Below are 24021 nucleotides of genomic sequence, written 5' to 3'. Positions count from 1 at the left end.
GGTCTAGTTTGTCACACACATCTCTGTAATTCTAGTTACAAATACAACTGCATTTCACCTAATTAAAACTTGACTTTGAAAAATATTAAAAATGCACATGTAAATGTCTTGAATTAATGTGAATTAAAAATATCTAACTGTAATTATCACTAGTCGTCAGGATAATATGCACCACACGTCACTCGGGTAATTGTCAAGAAGGCAAAAGTCATAATCTCGCGAAGTTTTGTGTGGTTTGCTCCACGCCCCTGTTGTAAATGACGGCCAAGCGGAGAGATAAGAGATATTGCGGGTTCAATGCAGGAAAAAGAAATGATCTCCAATCGAGCCTTCCTGACCCGATGAAGTAGTGGGATCCATGGTAAGGTAAGCCCCCCCCCCCCCCCCCCACGCACACATAAACATGGCGAAACGCGCCCAAATGTACGTTGAATCATGACTTCACTTGTTTACCTGTTGTAAAGACGGAAAGAAAGGTTAAAAATGTCGACGTTCGTGCTATCAAGACCACATTTGCTGCAAATTCGCAACGTAGCGTGACTCGAATGTGTCCGTTTTGAAAGGCCATGTAAACGCGCGCAATCACCCGAATATGCTCTTATGCCCCCTTGGGTTACTCCTCTCAAAACCGAAATACTGGTTCATATAAACGGAATCGGAATATGTTGAATCAACTGGGCATTGATTTTCGTTGTGCACATGCTCACAACCTCTTCTTCATCTCCTTTTCCTCTTCGCTTATTTGCACTCGCAAGGAATCTTGGTCTTTGTAGTAACGGCGACTTGTATGCGCAGCGCCGTCCGACACGGACCTCGCTTAAATACATAAATTTCTCCGCGTCGCTTTCACGTTATATTGTGCCTCTGGCGAAAATGCCACAGTTTGTGACACGTTAATTATTCACGTGAGACAGACGCGACAGCACTCGTAATGCTTAAACAATGATTATCTCCAGTTTTCAGTGATCAAAAATGCACGTCCGTGTAGGAACATTAGATGACACACACATAGTTCCGCATTATCCAAACGAAGTAAATCCGTGCTTCTGGCGTGACAAGAAAGGCACTTCTGGAGCGAGTAGGAAACCGACTACTTTATTTAGCGTGGTGAGTGACATGAATATAATGTATTCAATTGACCGTTTAAAGTTAGAAGCGGAAATGACGTCTATTTCTGCCTTGATGGTGTCCGTCTTTCACCCCCTTACATCGGGTTATTCCAAACGCCATGCATACGGGGGTAACTCTGTCAATTTGCGCATGTAAACGTGTTATTCCGATTGTTCCAGAAACCGGAATTCTGACCATAACCCGAATATTGTCTACATGTAAACGTAGTCACTCACACCACGCACGCACGCCACACGTTATAGTAAGCTAGCCAATAGCAACACAATAGAGACATTAATTAATATGAATACTTGTTTCCCTCATTAGCACGTAGCAACATAATTGAGGAGCAAAAAAAGCAGACTAGTAATGGAAATAATGTGTTAGTGTTAAGTGGTCGAAGGTAAGGAACTTCACATATCCTGGTAAAAGGAAGGAACAAGTTCACTCAACTAGAGAGACATACTCTGAGACCGCTCCGCTCGTCTGCTTGTAAGCAGGGGAGGAAGAGGGGTCGAGGTGGATTAAACAATTTTCAATCAAATGTGGGGTGTATTGTATTTTTGTTGTTTAAATATTACTTTTAAACTCTATGGTTTATATGTATATAAATATTTGCCGAAGCACCCCCAACAATGGCCTCAATACGCGTTTGGAAACCAGTTTCATACAAAAACACATGACACTGTGCTGATGGGCTGCTCCTTGTAGATTTTGCGAATACTGTACAACTACAATCCATCATTCGTTAGTACAAACGCTCCAACAGTGATACCAGAGTTAAGTCAAAGAAGTGGATATTTTGCTGTGACCGGCAACTCGCCACCGAGCTTTATTTTGCCGTGAATCGCGCGAGAACTACAATACTTCTGCACCGGTGAATGTGGATAATGGCAATATCAACGAATATTAATGTATTGTACGTGTTATTGCTCTTTGTGAGTCTGACTCGAGTCGCCAAATTTAGTAAGGACTGTTGGGATTATAAAATCTTGGGCTGGGTGCACAGTGACATATTGACATTTGGGCAATTTGTCTCGACCTTCACCCTTCCCGAACGTCAAGCCCAATGTTATGTCTTTGAGTCGCATTATAATATATTTTCGTCCGAAACAGCAGCGGATGCCTGCAATTATAACGACGACCAAAATAAAATAAATAAATCTTGATTTGTTTGTGGGGAAAGCCGACTGTGAAGTAAACGTGATCAAATTAGCGACGGTAAATAAAATGTCCTACTTTTATGAGTTTTTTTTTTTTGTATAAAAGTGGATTATGTTGACAGAGTGGTAGTATGCAGCGGTAGTTTTGCATCCGACTATTTTCAGGACCAACAATCCAAATATACAGTATAATGCTATAATGACGGACAAATAACGACATACAACCTGCCTGTCTGGCAGAACCTCTTTAGGATGATACAAAAACTTGTGTCAAAGTGTGTTTCAAACGGAATATAAAAAAACTGAGCAATAAACAGCGTTTTTCTCAATCTAAGGGTGCGGCCATTTTGCCACTTGTTGACTAAAAACATCTCAGTTGCTCATGTACTGAGTCATGGCTCACCTCTGTTCTGAATTTGGTCCTCTGTTCTGAATTTGGTCCTCTGTTCTGAATTTGGTCACGTGACATTTGTAAGCTGAGCTGTGATTGGTCGTTATCTGAGGCCCGGAGCAACTGTGATGTCATTTTCAGTCAACAGCAAGTGGCAAAATGGCCACACCCTGAGATGGATAGAAACAGGTGGACAAACACAATTTAATCAATGAATGGCTAACTTCATTCGGTAACTAACTTGTAATTTATTTCTCCCGTGTAAAGGACAAGATCCTCACCCGATAAGAGAAAGCAGATCAGCTCCTATTATGGTGTGAATGCCGGGAACATGAGGCTCCCAAAACGCTGGGTAGCACACAGGTGAGGTGGACAACAAATAAGCGTGAACATGTTTTATTCACGCCGGGCTACCTCATACACAAATATGAGCCAATTTTAAGAACATGCAATGAAAGGAAACTGATTTCCGGCTACATTTTGAGCTGAACATGTTCTCAATGCTCTTAACTGATGAATTCAATATAGCTGTTTATGGTTTTTGTATATACTCTAGCACTTTGGTCGAGGTTCTATTGTTAGGGTTCCAAACATAAAGCCACCAAAAGCTACATTTATAGCCAGTGAGTTGTTGAACAACCACAACCTGTTTATTTCCTTTCTGAATTGGTCTTACAGACCTGTTGCCAAGTTGGAATGTGGTCGGGTAGCTACTTGAAAATCACTGTGGTGTCTGGTTGACTGTTTAAAAAAAAAAATGCCGGATGTGAGTGATGGTTATTAACTCATTCACTCTCATTGACGGCTATAGACGTAAAATATTAATTTGAACTATTTCTATTAGTTTAACATTTTTTTCTACTTTTGTTAACAAGAGTATGAAAACCTAGAATTTTTTTTATTGTTCATTTAGAACAGATATAAAATTTGTATTTAATCAAGAGTTAACTAGTGAAGTCATGCAATTAATTACGATTAAAAATTTGGGGCTAATTATAAATAAAATGTTTGTTCTTTCTGTTTTGTGTTTTTCTGTCTAGACGTGCATTTCTATTGGGGGGAGTTTTCTGCGTGTTATGTCTGGTGATAGTTTCATCTCGGTCTGGGAAAGACACACTGAAACCTCTGGATCGGCACGTCGACCCTGAATATAAAAAGGTGAGGAGCCTGAATGCTAAGATGAATGCTTATAAAGTCAATTGAAAGATAAATTATGTGAAAATTACAAAGCATTAATTGAGGTTTGTTGAACCCGGGAGGCGGGAATTTTTGGCGTGGGAAAGTGGGACTTAGAAAAAGTTCAATGTCAGTCCCATTTAAAATGAACGGCGTGAATTTTTTTAAGCAGTTTGAAATTTGAACGGTGTAAATAGGAAAGTACTATGTGGGAGTTTTCTCTGCAAAAAGTGAGGAGAATAAAAATCACAATAACATATTCCAGCATTCCCACAACAAACTTTGGGGGGGGGGGTTATTGTGCTTGATAAATATTTTGCTAGTATGACTGATTTATGGGAGCGATAACCTCCACAGTGGCCAAAACATTCCTAATTAAAATTAAACATCACTAATAAGCTAACCACCAGAGGGTGCTAGAACTGCACAAATGGAATACAACCTCATTTTTTTAAATAGATGTGCAGCTTTTAATATTGTCACATGATGATGACAATATTGTTATCGCAATATATCGCCATTATCGGGATTTAACCCACATGATTTAAAAAAAATGTAACTTTTTTTTTGCTGGATGGGCAAGTCTTAATAACGTTACGTGTGTCGCAGCTGGTGCACCAGCATGTTCACAAAGTACTGGGACGTGAATGTCACCGCGGAAGCACCAGGCGGGGGCTTTTGGCCCGGCTCCCCGCTTCCAATCACATGACCCAGCCCTTCTTGTGGAAGAACACGCCACTTTCAAGCAACCTCTTCAAGTACCCTCCACCCTTCGGCTTCAGGGGTCTGAGGGGAAAAGTGCCGGCTCTGCTTCAGCAGGTGATGTGATATTTTAATTTTTTATTTAATTCAGCCATTTTGATACCTGTGCTAAGTATCCCATAACATCCATCCATCCGTTCTTCATATTTACCGTAACGCTGATATCAGTGATGAATGACAGTTTGAATAAATATATTTTATTTGTGGAGCTCAGTGCTGTATGTTTTTTTTTTTTAATGTAACTTTTTTTTTTTTTTTTTTTTTGGAAAGCTCCCAGAGCCAAGCGATGCAGCCGTGCTTCAAAAGGGTCCTGATACATGTCAGCGCTGTGTGGTCATTGGAAACGGAGGCATTTTGAAAGGCCTGGAGCTGGGTACTTTCATTGATCGTTTCGACACCATTATAAGGTCGGTGCACTTTAAGAAAATGTTATTGAGGATTGTTTATGTATTGATGTTTATGGCTGTAAGACATGACGGTTTATGAAATCATGATTTATTCGCTTTGAAGTCAACATTGATGTAATCATTTATTTGAACTTGCTGTAGTAGAAAAAAAAAAATTTTCCCTCACTTTTTTTTTTTTTATATATTTTTTTAAAGGACCAAGGATCAACCCTCTTTTTATTTTTATTTTATTTGTATTTTTTTACAATAATATGTACTATGCAGCCCCATTGGTTTAAATATGGTATTCTGGGTAATATCGTGTTAGTGGAATAAGAGTTATGCAGCAAAATCCAGCCATTTTTATCCATCTCAGGGGGCGGCCATTTTGCCACTTGCTGTCGACTGAAGATGACATCAATGGTGCTCAGGTAGCCAATCACAGCGCAGCTTCAGAAAACAGGTGAGCTGTGATTGGTCGTTGCCTGAGGCCTGAGCAACTGTGATGTCATCTTCAGTCGACAGCAAGTAGCCAAATGGCCGCCCCCCCGAAATGGATAAAAACGGCTGGATTTTGCTGCATAACTCGCATTCCACAAATGTAATAATAATCAGAATGTCATATTTAGACTAGTGAGGTCACATATAATCGATATAATATATCGTCAAGAAACCTCCCCTTTAAACACAATAATAAGCCCTTGAGTGTTCATGTGACTGAAGTGATGTGTTGCTAATGCAAGACCCGTCCTCCGGCCACCCCAGGTTGAACCGCGGGCCCCTGGGACAGTACAGTGTTGACGTTGGGAATCGAACCAGCATCAGGATGAGTTATCCGGAAGGCACGCCCACTGACTGGCTTGACACAGACCCAGAAACTCTGTTTGTCGCTGTGATTTATAAAGGTGTAGATGTCAGCTGGATCACTGCTATGATTAACAAGCTCGCTGTGGTGAGGACTGGTGATTTTACTTCCTTGATTTATTTTTCCCAAAGTCACTACTATTCAAATGTGGGCATTTAACTCATTTAAACCCAAAGACGTGTAAATACGTATATATATATATATGTATATATATTATTATTTTTTTTTTAATTCAAGAGCAAACAGAAGGCTTTGATGCAGCTTCTGACATGAAGAGGTGGCTTAAAGCAATGGTAGTTATTACAAAAAAACGACCAGCAGGTGACAGCAGAGTATAAGAGATCAGCCAGGGCCATGTTGCAACAAGCTCTTTTTGACAGCGTTTTCAACAGGTTTGTTAATAATGATGAAATTTAGCTATTCTAATGCTAATTGCTGTAAAACGAAAACATAAACAAATACACTTTTTTTTTTCTGATGAAAGAACAGACTCTAATCTTTCCTTTGGTAGGTTCCGTGTTTTTATAGCAATCGAACACAATATTCTGTGGTACTTGCAAAATCGGTCCAAATCCAGTAAAACAGCCGGGAGCGAAGGGGGTTGCTTCAGTGCAAATGGCTGGGAGTGAAGGACTTAACTAGTAGGAAATAAATAAGTAAGCAGTAGCATTAATGAGAGTTCTCCTATATATATATTTTTTGTCCTGCCACACATTTATTGGTACTACAAATATAAAAAAAAAATTGGCAATAATAGTAGTATTGGTTAAAAGGAATTCAAGACAAGCAATGAAAATAATTTGGGTCTACACTCTGGCCCTTGGGCTAGTTTTTTTCTTTTCTTTTCATTAACCACGTTAAAATATCCCGATGCGCTTCTGCAGTATTGTCAGTGTTGCAAGCATATGCGATTTAAGAAGCAAGTAATATGATGCGCTTTGTGCCGCAGCCTTTGTGGGACTGGCTATTCTTCTGGCAGGACGTTCCAGAGGAAATCCCCCTTGAACGCAACAGCTTCAGACTCTTAAATCCGCTTGTCATCAAAGAGACGGCGTTGGATTTACTCAAATTCTCCCCACCTACGACACGCTTGTGGGGCTGGGACCAGGTAAGACACTTTGCAAAAACGAAAACACTTTCTTAGTTTGTCGCGCTTGCTCCAAACACGTGAAGACAGAACTCAGAAGTGCGGCATGAGGCAGTAGAGAGATGCGGGCTTGGACTCGTACCGCAAATCCGCATTTGCATATTCATTTACCATTCAACCGCTGAATCCCAAATCAATTCAAATGGGTTACTGATAGTAGAAGTAGAATGAAGTCTCGTCCAGTGCTGGAGTTTTCCAATGCAAGCCGGCGAGACTTCCTTGTTCGCCGAGTCGCTCACTCGACCAATGAAAAAGGTAGTTTGCGACGGCGGAGCCCAACCCAAGACGCGCTTAGGACCGCCCCCCTCATTTGAATAACATTTCGACCTGGCACTATCGAACCAAAACTGCCAAAATTCAAAATAAATAAATGACTAAATACATGAATAAATTATTAAAAGTGAATATAAAAATTAATATAAAAATTAATATAAAAAATATAATTCAAAAGCAAAATACAAATGTGTATATATATATATATATATATATAGTTTTTATTTCCATATATATTTGTTGATTTGAGATTTAATTTTCAAATTATATATTTTTTATATCTGTTTTTATTTTCACTTTTAGTCCTTTATTTATTTAGTCATTTATTTATTTTGAATTTTGGCAGTTTTGGTCCACCATATGATAGTTCTTTAGTCAAAAAAGACAAAAAATCCAATTCGATCATGATGCCAAATTTGACCAAACTTCACATTTTTTAAACCATATTGGAGTCTACCAGGGCTATATGCGCTAACACAGCCATGTCAACCTACGTAAAGGTTTTTGTTTTAAAATAGCTTCCTTTTGCTTTTGGTAAAGTTTTCAAATCCATCCATGTCGTGTCTGTTGTATTAGCTAGCTAGCTAGCGCTAAGCTAACCTACCCATTATTGACTAATTGCTTAAAAGTTTAAAATCGTTATCATTAGCCGGCTAAACATTCCCAACGAACACATTTTAGGACAATTGATGACATTTTTTTTCCTATGTTGAAAATGTGATTTTCGTAATGATGATTCGTCTTTGTCCCCGTCTTGTCCTGTAGAACGTACCCACCCTGGGCGTCTCCGCGCTAAATTTAGCTAGCTTGCTGTGTGACGAGGTGAGCCTCGCAGGCTTTGGCTACAACCTGTCCGAGGAAAGAGTTCCGCTGCATTACTATGATCAGCTGCCGATGAGTTTCATGCTGTGGCAGAAGATGCACAATGTGAATGAGGAGACCAAAGTCCTGAGAAGCCTCGTCAAAGGGGGGACCATCACGGACCTGACGGGGGGCGTTCACTGCTCCTTCTGCCCATGAACGGCCCATGATCTTATATAGGACAATATTCTGAAACAGAAACGTTAACGCGGTTTGTTGAGATGTTTCAGCGAAGCATGCGAAAAACACTTACTGAAATGTGTTTTGAGACAATTCCTCTTTCTTACTATTTCCGTTCCTTAGTTTACAGCAATTGTAACCATTTGATCAAATTTAAAGTGACCAACATCTTTTTTTTTTTTTTTTCTTCATATAAAAGTATTTTTATTCCATATGTACATGAACGCATTCCTTCTACAGATATTCCTCTTGACTACTATATATTTGAATGTTATTCTTCTTAATTTTAAGTTGTAATCAGCGGCGGGCGTTCCGTCAATATTGAGGAAAAATGTCCGTCAATAAATTCGGCAATCCGTCAATGACGGACGTCCTATTTTGTTGACGGGATGACGAATAACAGCGCGTTGACGAATGCCCACTTTGAACGACGGGCACATTAACGGACGGATTGATAATTACAATGCGGTTCGGCTTGTAATATTGACGATGACGGAAGAGAGTGTCCCAACTGTTGGCGATTGCCGATTGTCGGACGATTAAAGCGCGCCCACCTCTGGTTGTAATACGGTATTTGTCTATGGCCTGGTGTGTGTAATAGATTTGAATAGTCACTGTTTACCTTAAGTTAAATATGGCTGAGCAACTCAAAACAGACTCAGTTTGTCAAAGTACATTATTTATATTGACACTGGACAAATGTGCAATTTTAATGTCTAGCTACTGAAAAGGTGACTTTGTTTGCCCAGGAGTCTGTTCGACCAATGGAAATCCAATTTAAAAAGCATTCATCAATGGAAATCCAATTTAAAAAGCATTCTCTATGTTGTCACTTATTTAACACGTGGTTATTTTTTTTCATGACTATTTGTCAATCGACACATATTCCTTTAGCTTGCAAAATAGATGATGTTTGAAAGCTAAGTTTACAAATTAAAAAAAATATATAAAAAAAAAAATATATATATATATTGTCTGGGCTCTGTGACTATAAATTTCAGGGAGATGGCAGATTTTTGGGTGTGTTTGTGAAATCAAAGCTGCCACAATGCCTTACGATTAGGCATTGTTCAGACCTGAAATTGCAACGGACGATTGCACTTGAATGCACTGACGACATGTAAATGTCTGGAACTCTTTTGTTGTCACACTTTATGCACTGCTCGTTCTTTTTACCTTTTAATAAATGCATCTTAACATGGGAATGAACTTGAAAATCTTGTGATTGGTTTTGTCTAGATATAGAAGAAACTTTTTTCTTTTTTTTTTGTCCCACAAGTGGAATTTATATACAGTGTAAATATTTAAATGGTGTTTCTGAAAGCAAAATGGCTCTTGCAATGACATTGAGTCAGTTGATTACGCGTCCACTTTGCTTGGGCTTGGCCCGTGAGAGCACTTACAAGGAAGGACCATTATGTTCTTTGTGATAAGACCTTGGGCAAGATAGCTGTGCGAGTAATACTGAAACTTTGAACCAGTTGAGCTAAAAAAAAAAAAAAAAAAGCTGGTTCAATACACTGGAAAAAAAAAACACTACTGCATTATATTGACTTCAAAAAAATCCCTATCACAAGTATGACTAAAATACCAAACCACAGTTTGGTGTTTCAGTTGGGCTGCAGTACTTATTTTGCCCTAAAAGTACTTAAAGTTCTTTGTTATTTTGCCATCGGCTTGTCAATGTTGCACAAGAATTGCAAGCTGGAGAGGATCTGTGAACTATGCAATATTTGTCAGCTCTCTCAAAGTGACTCAAGGCTCTAAGAGCCGCTCAATTAAGAAATACAAACGTGATGCAAACATTGCAGTCTGACTTGTGCCACATATTTCAATTGCCGGAAACGTTGTACTCATGTCTTTATTTGTTAAATCTTTGGTTGTTAAAATGTATTCTATATTTTAAATAACGTAATTAAAATGAGCAGGATTTATCCAATATAATGTACTGTCATTTGTTTGTTGCATCTTAGCTGTTTTTGTTCTTCCTAAAACTGGTTACTTAAAATTCATTTCATTTATTAACGTTTTAAACCACATTTTTTTGATTGATAGATTTTTTTACATGTAGATAAGGAAATTGAGTGAACGTAAAGCACTTTTACTTTATAAAGTTTAACCGGAAATGGTAGTTTACGTTTAAAGATTTGACCGGAAATTGTACTTAGTGACACGCCCACCCACTGTTAGTGTAAGCGTGGTCAGCAAGAGGAAGTAGCCGGCGGAGAACTGCTGCAAACAGGTGGGAAGTTCCTCAAACGTGTTCTTTTTACTGCCACTGACCCTAAAATAGTAAATTATGAGCTAGTCGCGATTGTACCTCATAAATTATATTGTGAGCAACCCTTTGTGTGTGTGTGTGTGTGTGTCTGTAAAATAGGCGATGAATCGTAACACACGTGTAGTAAAGGCAACACGTCGTTTCAGTTTTAACTGCCTATTTAGGATTTTGTAAAATCAGAGACACGTTTTTTTTTTGTTTTTTTTGCCTACTGACCACTGTGTTTTTCAGGCCTGTTCAAATGACTGATTCTTTGGAACGTAATGTGTTGTACACTTCATCAAATAAAGGTCAACACCTTTTTATGGGCGTGCTGTGTAATTGCAAGTGTAGTGAAGTCGTAAAGATGGCAGAGGTCTGCAATGAGGTACATTCATGTATTTTATTTAAAATTGTTAACGCTAGTATAGTATGCTACAAGTTGCAAGAACATAGTCATCAGACCAGATGACGTCACTGCACGTGGGAAAATGAATACACTCACTGAAGTAAGTCACTTCGCTGTGGCGGAAGGTGACCTGTTAGTTATTGGCTGACGTATGGAAAGACATTGAGCTTTTCCATAATAACCATAAGTAGTAGTATGTTCTTTTTCTTTACTAGTAGGACAATTCACAGCCCACTAGTAAAACAACTGTAACTTTTTCTTCTTCTTTTTATTTTCTACACTAATGATGTTACTTTTGGCCAATCGTGTACTTGCAGATTTTAAAAGCTCGTTTTCCAGGTGACATTTTCTGAATGAGCTGCTCTGTCAGCCCGGTTAGTTTTACACTACAGACATGGGTTAATCATCAAAATACAGACTTGTGTCTGCGAGATTGAATATCACAGCCATCATGGCCGGCAAGATAATCCAAGAAGCCCATAAATCATTATGCGGCGATTGGGTAACGCGAGTTGGACTTCGATTTGGAATACTTAAGTGTTGTGCAAGCAAAGAATTAGCCTAAGTCATGAATTAACATGGTTAATTTTGCCTGCTGACCTCGTCTGGCATTTTTGAGCATCAGTCGGTATCATATGACTTGACAACAAATAATTGTAATGCAGAATGCTGTTCACAAGCGTTTGGGCGGAGCTTTAGCGCAAATCTGTCAGTGAACGTGCGTCAAAAAGTTCTGCACTGAATTAGCTCAATTGTATTGCGTCCCGTAATGAGCGCTTTTTACCCCGCTGTGTCTAATCATGTCAGCTGACCACAGAGGTCAGAGGCCACTGGGGTAAAGTTGAGTGGGCAGCGCAACTTGTTTTGACTTGTTCAATGTACTTATCTAAGAAAGTTCTGCTTTTCTTATCTTTAGAAATGCGTTTTGCAAAGAGACAAAATAGGAAGCTCAGAAATGCACTCGTGACATTTTATGATCTCAGTGATGTCAATGATAAGTTTTATGACTTCTTTATGTCGCATCTTTGATTCAATCAAGCTCACGGTTGGGCGACAAACAGCCAATGAGAACTCTCACTGGAACCCGTCTGAACTTAAGGCCTAGATACACCAATCCGACGTCTTATCAGTGTATAAATTACTGTCGGGAAGTTGGATCGAGTTGGAATACGTTGGGGGAGGGGGCGTTTCCAGCAAATTCGACATTATAAACAGATGACAGATAAACAGTGCTCAACTTAATGTCTTTCTTTCTTCCCTTCTTTCTTCAAATGATTCATGAATTAAATATTCCAAAAATGTAAGTTGTCAGAAAAAGAGACGAACGGTAGATGAAAATGTTTTTTGTTTTTTAAACCTAATAATGTCCAAAAAGTGACCATAAAATGTTCAAAAATGATGAGGAAAAACAAAATTGCCCAAAAAAAGTCAGAAAAGTTACTTTTAAGAAAGGCAGAAAATGTTCAAAAATTAAACATAAAATTTCTTTGGAATTGCCCCCCCCCCAAAAAGTCAGAACATTCATAAAGAAAATAAAAGTCAGAAAATAAAACATTCATAGAGTACCGGTAACTATAAATTTCCAAAAAGAAAAGTAGAAATCATGAAAATTACCATATAATGTACACAAAATTGTCAAAAAAGTATTTAAAAAAAGACAGAAAAGAAAATGTTTAAAACGTAACTATAAAATTCCAAAAACAAAAAGAAGAAATCTCAAGAATTACCATAAAATGTCCCCAAAATTACCCCCAAAAATATGCCGAAAAAACATTTAAAAAATGATAGCCATAAACAATCCAAAAAAGGAAGAGGCAGAAAATGTCCACAATATATCCCATAAATATTGCAACAAATGTCAGAAATTTGACAGAATGGCAGAAAAGTCTAAAAATGTACGAAAAACTGCCTGAAAATTTACAACAACAACAAAAATTTTGACGAAAGGTATAAGAAAAGGAATCTCCAAGTATTGGATGGTGCATATTTTCTGTTTTGGTGCAGCTCTACTTAGCTCTTGGGCCCTTTGTACATGAGACTAACACTAACATACTGTCCGGGGTTGTTGTGTTACATTTGAATCTGGGTTTAAGGTCATTTTTTTTTCATCCCAAGCGTATACATGGATGCAAACATGCCACTAATCTGTTTATTGTCAAACAAATGTCACCCCTGCTCTTCTAGTTTGTAACCTCATATGCGCGCGCGCGCGCGCGCGCGTGAGCTTGTCCGACGAGGTTCTTTGCGAAAACCATTTGAGACGTCCTCAAAAGGCAAAAAAAGCTTGAGGATATTACTTTGTAGGCTGGGTGGATGCTTTCCTGTAAACATTTGTTACGTACAATTTCAGAAGAAATGATTATGGAAAAATGCACTTGTTGCATTGTGTGATTGTGTACAAACTGGCCAGCATACACTTTCTAATGTTATATCATGCGCACCAACATTACAGGTACACTCCTGGCCTAAAGCGCTCCAAACACTCCTTCAACTCCGGGTGCCCCGAAACCACTCCCACCCGCAGCGTCAAAATTCTCCCACTCCTGATCCCTCGTCACCAGAATCATGCTGAGCCAGGAGTTTTTGCAGAAGCTGAAACTGCCAGACCTGGATTCCGTCGGCCAGTACTTCCGGGGTCTGTCCACGTCGACGTTAATCAGCATGGGGGCGATCACAGCTGCGACGACCTTCTACATGGCAACGCGGCCAAAGGCCCTGCCCCCCATCTGTGATCTCAAAATGCAGTCTGTCGAGATTCCGGTGAGTTTGGGGGGGCTGCCTTGCCATAACCAATCGCTATTGTTTTGTATACCAATTAACTCATTTGCTCCCAAAAACGTAGAAATAAGTTCGAATTTTATATATTTTATTTTTATAATAATTTTATATTACCATGCTCCCAAAGACATATTTATACATTTTTTAAATGTTTTTTTTTAATGCTATAGCATACAGAAGACTTCGCTTAAAACAATGGTAGTTATTACAAAAAAAACGGCCAGCAGGTGGCAGCAGAGTATAAGAGATCAACCAGGGCCATTTTGCAAAAAAAAGGCTCTTTTCGCCACCGTTTTAAACAGGTTTGTGAATAATGATGAAACTTAGCTATATTCTAATGCTAATTGCTACAAAGTGGAAATAGAATAGAAATATACTTTTATTCCTGATGAAAGAAGAGACTCTAATCTTTCTTATGATAGGGTCCATGTTTTTATTACAATAGAACACAATATTCTGTGAGCCATGCAAACTCAGTCAAAATCCAGTAAAACAGTCTGTAGCGAAGGGGGTTGCTTCAGTGAAAATGGCTGGCAGTAAATGAGTTAAATGTCAAAACGTGTGTAAATAAATCGGATTTTGGAATGACTGGATGATGAATGTTGTTTCCTTTTTTTTGTGTACAGGGTGGAGAGTTTGTACACCAATCGGCTCTGCTAAATGGCGACGATCTCTTGACGCATTTACACGAGGATGCAAAAACGATGTATGAGTTCTTTCTGAGGGGCGCTCAAGTATCCAGTAAGTGATTTGATGTATCCATCTGACAGCGCCGCATGTAATTATTGCAATAAAGGAGCACGTAACACGTTGATCAATTCCAGAATGACAAAAAAAAAAATACAAAGAAAATGTAGTCGTAGAAGAAGAAATAGAAGAAGCTAGGCTAACTTTTAGCTTATCTGGTTACTACATTTGCAGATACAAACACTCACAATTTTTGGGGTGGTGATTTTTTATTAATTAATTATTAATTAATTAATTATTAATATTGATAATATTGTCCCATATGATGAACTTTTTATGAGATCAAATCGGGCGCTTCAAAATTTGAGTATTAAAAAACCCCCTCTTATTTTGTGTTTTCTATTTTTTTTAGATAATGGTCCTTTCCTAGGCTCCAGAAAACCAAAAAGTCCGTATGAATGGATGTCCTACCAAGAGGTAAGATTGATCTTGACAGTATTAGATTAAGTTAGCTCGAGTTATGTTGAACCAGTTAGTTTGAGCACAACCGTAAATGTACAAAAGCTAAATGTCGCTTAATGACGCAAAAAACGCTAATGAATCGTCACCAAAATTCACACAAGAAAAAAAAAAAAACCTGCGTGCAACACTTGACTTGTTGTGTTTGTGTTTCAGGTAATGGAGCGAGCGGAAAATCTTGGGTCGGCTTTTCTTCATAAAGGACACGCCAAGACCGCCGACGCCAACATTGGCATCTTCTCTCAAAACAGACCCGAGGTAAAAATAGAATAAAAATTGCTTAAATAAAAACTCTCATTTTGGCGTTCTCTTTTTTTGCGCGCGTGAATTTAGTGGACTGTCACTGAGCTGGCGTGCTACACCTACTCGCTGGTGTCTGTCCCGCTTTACGACACACTTGGCGCGGAGGCCATCGACTACATTATAGACAAAGGTAATGGACGCTCATCACAGAAAAACTGACAGAAGGTTCAATTGTTTAAAAAAATAAATACAAATGTATATTGCACCAATGACTTGCCCTTGCAGCCTCCATCTCAACAATTACATGCGACGTGGCCGAAAAAGTCAGCCTGGTGCTGGACTGCGTGAAGGCCCGAAAGCACACTGTGAAAACGATCGTCGTAATGGAGACGCCCAGCGATGAGCTGGTGGAAAGAGGCGAGCGGGCTGGAATCGACGTGCTCAGCTTGCGCGAGATGGAGGTTAGCAAAGAGCTTCTTGTCACTCTTTTTGCTTGCTTGTGACTTGCACGTGTTTATTTCTGGTTTATTACTAATATTAGTTTTCCTCCGTATTTGGTCCTTTTTGATTGAAACTGACGCTTTCCATGCAACAACTCTTTTTAATTTATTTAAAAAAAAATTGCCTTTTGATGATGTTGTTTTGCTCTCCTCGTTTACTACTACTTTCCTATTTGTGTTTGCTTTTATTTTGGTTTGATTGATGTCTTTTTTCCCCGTCATTGGGCAGGCCATCGGAAAGGCTAACTATCATCAACCTGTGGTAAGCGGCTATTAGCTTGTTAGCACATTTGACAAAATTGTGCATGATTTAAAAAAAAAAAGAATAATAATATTTTTCCCCCCCACTGAAACATTCCAATGTCTCCAGCCTCCCAGACCCGACGACATGGCCGTCATCTGCTTTACTAGTGGAACAACAGGTGACGCTCGTACTCTCCACACACACGCGGAATATATGCTCATAAATGTTCCTGTGCTTTCAGGAAACCCAAAGGGAGCGATGTTGCTACATCGGAATATTGTGTCCAACTGCTCCGCCTTCATTAAAATAACACAGGTAAGGCGGCAATGTCAAATTTGACATGAACTCATTCACTGCCATTGACAGCTATAAATGTCAAAAATTCATTTGAACTATTTCTATTAGCTTGATTTTTTTTTCTTCATTTTTGTTAACAAGAGTATGAAAACCTAGAAAATATTTTTGGGGGTAAATTTAGAACAGATATAACATTTGTGATTAATCGTGAGTTAACTAGGGAAGTCATTTTTTTTTTAAAGAAAAGATTATTAAAAATTTAGGGGCGTCAGGCAATTACAATTTTTTATCGTAATTAATCGCATGACTTCACTAGTTAACTCACGATTAATCACAAATTGTATATTTGTTCTAATACAATAAACATAAAAATCTAGGTTTTCATACTCTTGTTAACAAAAGTGGGAACAAATGTTTAACTAATAGAAATAGTTCAAATGAATTTTTGACGTCTATAGCCGTCAATGGCAGTGAACGAGTTAATGACTAGCAGCTACTTATTCATCATTTGAATGAAAGGGATTACAGAGGAATCTGCGCCGAAGGAGTAGCCCAACGGCTGTTTGCGGTTTTCTCAATAGTGCGCCCCTCCTCCCAGGAAACGTAGCGACAACAACAGCATTGACGCTGGTGTCATTATACAACTTAACATGTTTAACAAGCTTCATAAAGTCTAGCTTTGACTCCAAAAAGCAAACTGAAGTTACCTGTCCAGTCTTTAGACCTCTTTAGCGCACGGCATCGCTGAAATCACTCGCCCCCACTGATCTGTATACATTACTGGATAGCAACCCATACACGCCCGTGCTAGCCGTTGAAGCCACATGGCGGCCATCTTACTCCACCCATCTCACGAGCAGACTACTGTATAAACTATACGTACAGATTAGACGTATACAGCTCGTAGGCTGTTATTATTGTATAGGGCCGGGGCGCGGGATTTGTGGCGGGGTGGTCACTATTTTTTAACAAGTTTAAAAAAATTAATTAAAAAAACAAGTGGACGGTTTCTTGGGAGGGGCAATATGGCGGCCTCGCGGCTTGAAAAGTCTTGGCCTATTGGCTATCCAGTAATCTATTCAGATCAGTGACTCGCCCAAAAGGACTTTTATTTGGCTTCGCTACTGCCAATATCATTTTTTTTGGGGGGTCCTCAAATTGAAGAGGGTAAGACTCGGTTCAAAAGTGTTGTCGCTTGTGTGTCTTTGTGTCAATGGGCCTGCCTGTGCATCTCCTCTTTGTGTTTATTAGGCCACCTGTCCATTGGGTCCCAGGGATGTCCATATTTCCTTTCTTCCCTTGGCTCACATGTTTGAGAGAGTTGTACAGGTATGTGTATTCATGAATTTTTTTTATTAAGAGACAACTCTATTGTATTTTTGCTTTCATATAATTTCATTGAAATATTTTCTTTTCTTTCGTGAAACTCAAATCTTACCATGAAATAGTCCGACTTGCTGGCAAGGCAAAAATCCACGCAAGCAGTATTATTTTAATTTCCAAAACATTGTTATTTATTTATTTTATTCTGTAAAGGAAATACCATAATGATATTTTAATTCATTCACTGCCATTGACGGCTATAGATGTCAAAAATGATTTTGAACTATTTCTATTAGTTAAACATTTTTTTTCCCACTTTTGTTAACCAGAGTATGAAAACCTAGGATTTTTTTTATTGTACATTTAGAACAGATATAACATTTGTGATTAATCGTGAGTTAACTAGTGAATCTATGCGATTAATTACGACTGACACACATCCTTTTTTTTTTTAATCACGTCCAGCAATTAAAATTTGTAATTGTAATTAATCGCATGACTTAAATAGTTAACTAATAGTCACAAATTTGATATCTGTTATAAATGTACAATAAATAAAAAAATCCTAGGTTTTCATACTCTTGTTAACAAAAGTGGAAAAATATTTAAACTAATTGAAATAGTTAAAATAATTTTTGACATCTCTAGCCGCCAATGTCAGTGAATGAGTTCATATTGAAATCATTATTGTTATCAATAAATTTTCTGGATTACAAACCAACTGAAAAAAATAGCAGAGCACATTTTTATTTCTTGACTACGATAACAGAATGTCATTTTTATTTTGATTCCTGAACAAAATCATTTGTTTCAGTGGTTAAATGTGACGTTTGATTCATTTCTGACATCCGAGAAAGTTTGAAATTCATTTCTATTCAAAAATGATAAAACCTCGAGAAAGTCACGCGAAAGGTCTCGTGTCATTTAATGACAGATGTAACGAATGCATATTTTAACATTGCATTTGTCATCCGCGTTTGAATGTGACGTTCCAGGGAGTGATGATGATCCAGGGAGCCAAGATCGGATATTTCCAGGGAGATATTCGACTTCTGATGGATGATCTGTGTACACTAAAACCTACCGTGTTCCCTGTGGTACCTCGACTTCTAAACCGAATGTATGATAAGGTGCGTGATCTTAACAAGTGTTTTGTTTATTTAGTCAAACCTCAAATGACTTAAAAAAAATATATATATATTTTACAGATCTTTGGGCAGGCCAACACTTCTGTCAAGCGTTGGCTGCTGGATTTTGCATACAGTCGGAAGGAGGCGGAGATGTCGAAAGGCATCGTGAGGAGGGACAGCATCTGGGATAAGTTGATCTTCAAAAAGGTTCAGGTGAGTTCAGTTCCTATTATGGCGACAGCAGGGGGCGCTGTAATGTCGAGATGGCTGACATTGAGTGAAAACGCATCAGAATACAGCGTTGAGACCAGTGTGTTTTTTGTGTGCCCTCTTCAGGCGAGCCTTGGAGGTCGCGTACGTCTGATGATAACAGGGGCTGCTCCCATTTCGTCGACTGTCCTCACCTTCCTCCGAGCTGCGGTCGGATGTCAGGTAACTGCAGTTTGGCGTTTCTCACAAAATTCTCTCACATTGAAAGAATAACAAGTGGCTTCTAATTTACGAAAAAAACACAATTTTCATCTTTCCTTATTATCATCTTCTGTTGTTATTGTATCAACTCATTCAGTCCCAGCCATTTTCACTGAAGCAACCACCTTCGCTCCCGGCTGTTTTTACTGGATTTTGCAAGGCCCACAGAATATTTTTGTTCTATTGCTATAAAAACATGGAACCTACCAAAAGAAAGATTGGAGTCTCTTCTTTCATCAGGAAAACAAAAGTATATTTGTGTCCGTTTTGTAGCAGTTAGCATCAGAATAGCTAAGTTAAATGGATATTCACATTCCTGGTGAAAACACTGTCAAAAAGAGCTTGTTGCAACATGGCTTTAAGCCACCTCTTCATGTCAGAAGCTGCATCAAATACTTCTGTATGCTCTTGCATTTATACATATATATTTTTTTAAACGTATACATACAGTACGTTTTTGGGAGTGAAGGACAAATATTCAAAAACGTATTTACACGTTATTGGGTTTGAATGAGTTCAGAGTAATAATCCACAATGACATCAATTTTGTTCAATCTCAGTTCTACGAAGGCTATGGGCAGACAGAGTGTACCGCCGGTTGCACCATGACCATGCCTGGTGACTGGACTGCAGGTAGAACACTCGTTCTGAGTAGGACCCGACCGATCCATCGGCCGCCAATTGTAATCGGCCGACTATTTCCCTTCAAACATCGGCCAATTGGGCCAAATGGCCCATTATTTTCGACTTAAAACGTTATCATAGAATAAAACCGAATTTTCCGACGCTGTGAAAGTACCCTGAATGCACCATTTTGCTTGCGTAGCATTAGCAACTAGCAAGTGTGTAGCATGTGTTATTCTGGTTATTCTGTTGTCCCTAAGCGTCCTTTAAGCTGTTTTAACGGCACCAGTTGGAGTTAACTGTAAAACTAAACACACAACAATAAGAATGACATCCACTGTATATTTAAATTCAAAACATGCTTTGTTTTTTTAAAACATCGCTAGCCTAGCGCTAATGCTAAAAGTGAAGGGAAGGTCCCATTCAAATGCTAACAGAAAGTTAGCATTGACTCCGGAAGAGCATTCGCACACAATTCTATGCATTAAGTATCGGTCGGGCCCTCGTTCCGAGTTAACAATAAAGTTGTGTTTGACACCCGCAAGTGTAAAAAAGTGAAGGTTTGCTTTTGTTTGACGTTTGATGGAATCGAGCTTGCCCTCACTCTCCAGGTCACGTCGGCGCTCCTCTGCCTTGTAACTCCATCAAGCTGGTAGACGTGGCCGAAATGAACTACCTGGCTGTAAACGGCGAAGGAGAGGTGACAGACACGAAAACTTAGCAAGCGCCGGTTCACATTTCTAACGATGTGTGTGTGTGCGCGCGCGTTAGGTGTGCGTGAAAGGTCCCAACGTGTTCCTGGGCTACCTGAACGATCCAGAGAAGACAGCAGAGACTATCGATGCTGACGGATGGGTTCACACTGGAGACATTGGGAAATGGCTTCCTGTAGGGATTGGAATCTACCCGCCGCTTCCGTTATTCTCGACAAGTCATGAAAATATTGTCATATTTGTATCATTCAAATGTTTGTTTTTGCAGAACGGCACGCTGAAGATAGTGGATAGGAAGAAGCACATCTTCAAACTGGCTCAGGGGGAGTACATAGCGCCGGAGAAGATAGAGAACGTTTATGCGAGGAGTGATGCGGTGGCGCAGGTTTTTGTGCATGGGGACAGTCTACAGGTGAGTGGGGTCCAATTAGTAGCATAGATGGTGTTCACTGACGTCGCGGGATCGCGATGGGCGGCGGGTCAACTTTCCAGCGGACTCAGCTGTGTTTCTATTGTGCCCACGGCCCCCAATTCTACACCCCCAGCTTCCTCTAACGTTACTTGTGGAAGTAAGACGTGTGCAGATGATTGAGCTCGACACTCGGGCACACCGAACGTTTGATTGGCGGAATCCATCGGATTGCGAACTTTTGCCGACGTTGCGATGGCTCCCAAAACACGGACATTCTCGCGTCTTCTGTGCTTTCGGCTTTTGTTGGTTGCTATGTGCATTTATCGTTTGTGGATTCAAGTTAAATAAGTTAGCTAATAAAGACAGTATCAAATAATTTTAATAAAGTCGATTTTGGGACATTTGATTCTGAATCGTACTAAATGAGAATCGCAATTCTTATGAGAATCAATTTTTTTGGGTACACCCCTAATTTTTACCATCTTACAATGACACTTTGGTAGACTTTGGAAATCCTTTCGATTTATCTTTGCAATTCCGGACACTTCTTTGTCCGTTCCCATTCGATGTTCCATGGACCTGTAAACGGCACACAATGTGGGGCACATGACGTCATGTGAATAGTATCTATACATTAAAAAAATGGCAGAAATTTTTTTTCTTCCTTTTTTGAGAGAGCTCAGTATTGTTCATTTGGTAATTTTACCGATTCGACATGTCATCATCATTCAAAATCGTTTGACTCCGCCCACACGGATTTGCGACCTCGAAGCGCCTTCTTTTTTTTCTTTCTTTGTTGTTAAACCTAACCCTGATCCTAACCATAACCATAACCCTAACCCTCCCACATAACAATTACTGTATTTTTTTTTAACACTTTATTGAACAACAAAAATTTAAAACTGACCGAAACCCAAATACTAACTTCAACTGTCCAGGGATGCGCCATCTGCTGGGGACATGTAGTACTGCGCTTCGGCCTCTTCCTCAAAACGTTTAGTTAGCTCCGCCCCGGCTAACTGAGAGTTGAGAGCTTGTAATTTTCGATACTCCATAATGTGTTTAAAAAAAACAAAAAAACTTTACATCATAAGACGTAATTTTGCTAATTTTGTTGAAAAAAAAAAAGTTGTGAAAAATCTGTGTGGGCGGAGTCAAACGTTTAAGTTTACCCAGCGTGGAGGCCCGCCTCAAGCTGCACTCTGCATCCAGGGCTACTTGGAATGTTGTCATGGTGCCAATACTCCACCGATTCCGTTTTTTATGTCATGATTTTTAAATGAAGCATCTTATCTTGCAAAACCGCGTTCCTGTTCTTCTCCGTAGGCTTTTCTGGTAACAGTGGTGGTTCCAGACCCTGACTTCCTGTGCGGTTGGACCAAGAGAATCATGGGAGTGGAAGGCAGCTACAATGCACTTTGCAGTAGAGCGGTAATAATAACAACAATCTGCTCTCTTTCGGTCTCCCTCTCATTCTGACTTCTTTTTCTGTCTGTACAGGATGTCAAGGCAGCCATCTTGGAGGACATGGCGCGACTCGGCAAGGAAGCAGGCCTCAAGTCCTTCGAGCAGGTATAAAAATACTTTTCATCGTAAACCATCGTGACAGTTGATGTTTTGTCTAACTGTCAGTATGCTTTGTTGTTATCCTCTTGACATGATTATCTTCTGGAGCAAAAATTTTGTTCGTGCCTTGCAGGCGAAGGCTATTTATCTCCATACCGAGCTGTTCTCGGTCGACAATGGCCTGCTCACGCCGACGCTGAAAGCCAAGAGGAATGAATTGAGACAATACTTCAGATCACAGATAGATGAGCTGTACGCTGGCCTCAAGATGTAGGAGAGCAGGAAGAAGTGCGGATGGAAAGACGGCCAAGAGCGAAGCACGAAAGGGAACGCGCATGCCAAATGTGGGAACATTTCATTTCACTCCAAAGGATTTTTATTTTATTCTTACTCCAGACCTCATACTGTGGCCTTTGTGATGTAGCTTTTAATGAAAATAATGAAAATGCACCCCCCCAATTTAAACCCTATCCCAGGTGTCTTAAGTGTGTGTGTGTGTGACATGCTAGGATAGGAGCAGATGCTGCTGCATCCCAGTCTGTCCAAATTTAAGATGCCTGGCTATAAAATTTATACTTGCTTGTTCAGTTTCACACTTAATGGATCAGCAAGCACTCCAAAGACCCAGTTATTTGTATACAAGCAATTCAAAATATATTATTCATAATAAAATTAATGTATGCACACACATACTTTTTACTTGCACTGCTAAATAAGTTTTTTAATGGACATGCACATTCCTTTTTTAATTATTATTTTTTTAACAGTATGACTAAGCTTGATTTAGGCTACAACTAACAGAAAAAACCCCCATAAATCATTATAAGCACCAGGAACCCTCAGGAAAGGAACAATTACAGGACAAAGCAAAAAATATTCCAACATTTTTGTGATTTTAACTAATGTGGTATAAAACGTGATTACATTTCTTTATAATTGCATCATATTATTATTGAAATGTGTGTTAATCAAAATGAGTTGTATAATTATTTTTTAATGTATTTATATGTATTAACAATGTAAGTTTTTAATTAAAAACAATTTGAATGTGTGTGCTGCTTAAATTTCATTTTGATTTCTAGTGTGGCCGCTCGAGCAGTTAAGTTATTGTTCCTAGTCGGACCCCTTTTAGAAATGGACGTTTCCGCATCACGGAGAATGGTTGTCGGAACACCGATTCACATATTTCATATGTCAAGCCGTGAGTCGGGCCAATTTTCTAGAGACGAAAAACGTTTTTCATTTTACGCACTAAAAATGAGATAAGTAATTGTAACGACTTACTACGTTTTTAATTTTCAAATACATTTTATTTTGTAGGGCAAGACGTCCGTTTCCGTCTGCCATGCTGAACTTCCCAACCTACCCCAAAGTGTATATTTATGACAAAATATACAATACAATATACATATTATACAGTTCCATGCGTGGTGATACATAAATATATATATATATAAATCGACGTCGACATGTTTTAATGTTCCACCCAGTCACGCTAACGATTACGTAAACAAAAACGAAAACACCCCTA

The 24021-nt window shown here is 39.1% G+C and overlaps 2 protein-coding genes across 4 annotated transcripts; both read left to right on the top strand.

Annotated features, from left to right (window-relative positions):
• The first annotated feature begins 203 nt into the window (after positions 1 to 203).
• On the top strand, positions 204 to 9523 carry st3gal5 (ST3 beta-galactoside alpha-2,3-sialyltransferase 5). Of its 3 annotated transcripts, none has more exons than XM_086084240.1 (8): positions 204 to 361; positions 2932 to 3027; positions 3705 to 3822; positions 4450 to 4659; positions 4873 to 5009; positions 5754 to 5940; positions 6803 to 6961; positions 8039 to 9523. In XM_086084240.1, the coding sequence occupies exons 2-8, from the start codon at positions 2996 to 2998 to the stop codon at positions 8291 to 8293; spliced, it is 1098 nt and encodes a 365-aa protein (XP_085940366.1). In that variant the 5' UTR covers positions 204 to 361; positions 2932 to 2995; the 3' UTR covers positions 8294 to 9523. The 3 variants fall into 3 exon arrangements, with proteins under 3 accessions (XP_085940366.1, XP_085940363.1, XP_085940364.1); XM_086084237.1 differs by having other exon boundaries at positions 213 to 366; XM_086084238.1 differs by lacking the exon at positions 204 to 361 and adding an exon at positions 987 to 1107.
• Positions 9524 to 10466: 943 nt separating this feature from the next.
• LOC147168767 (long-chain-fatty-acid--CoA ligase 1-like) lies at positions 10467 to 23541 on the top strand. The gene is made up of 21 exons (XM_086085876.1): positions 10467 to 10556; positions 13436 to 13743; positions 14388 to 14502; positions 14861 to 14925; positions 15124 to 15225; positions 15301 to 15400; positions 15496 to 15671; positions 15940 to 15972; positions 16081 to 16132; positions 16196 to 16269; positions 17503 to 17580; positions 18570 to 18704; positions 18783 to 18917; positions 19041 to 19136; positions 19736 to 19808; positions 20411 to 20499; positions 20571 to 20687; positions 20781 to 20924; positions 22251 to 22355; positions 22425 to 22496; positions 22624 to 23541. The coding sequence occupies exons 2-21, from the start codon at positions 13549 to 13551 to the stop codon at positions 22762 to 22764; spliced, it is 2097 nt and encodes a 698-aa protein (XP_085942002.1). The 5' UTR covers positions 10467 to 10556; positions 13436 to 13548; the 3' UTR covers positions 22765 to 23541.
• The last annotated feature ends 480 nt before the right edge of the window (positions 23542 to 24021 follow it).

This window comes from Leptonotus elevatus, chromosome 9 (assembly GCF_054856555.1).
Source record: "Leptonotus elevatus isolate MCC_2025b chromosome 9, RoL_Lele_1.0, whole genome shotgun sequence".
NCBI lineage: Eukaryota > Metazoa > Chordata > Actinopteri > Syngnathiformes > Syngnathidae > Leptonotus > Leptonotus elevatus.
Note: the sequence above shows the minus strand (reverse complement) of the source record. Positions and strands in the feature narration are given on the sequence as shown.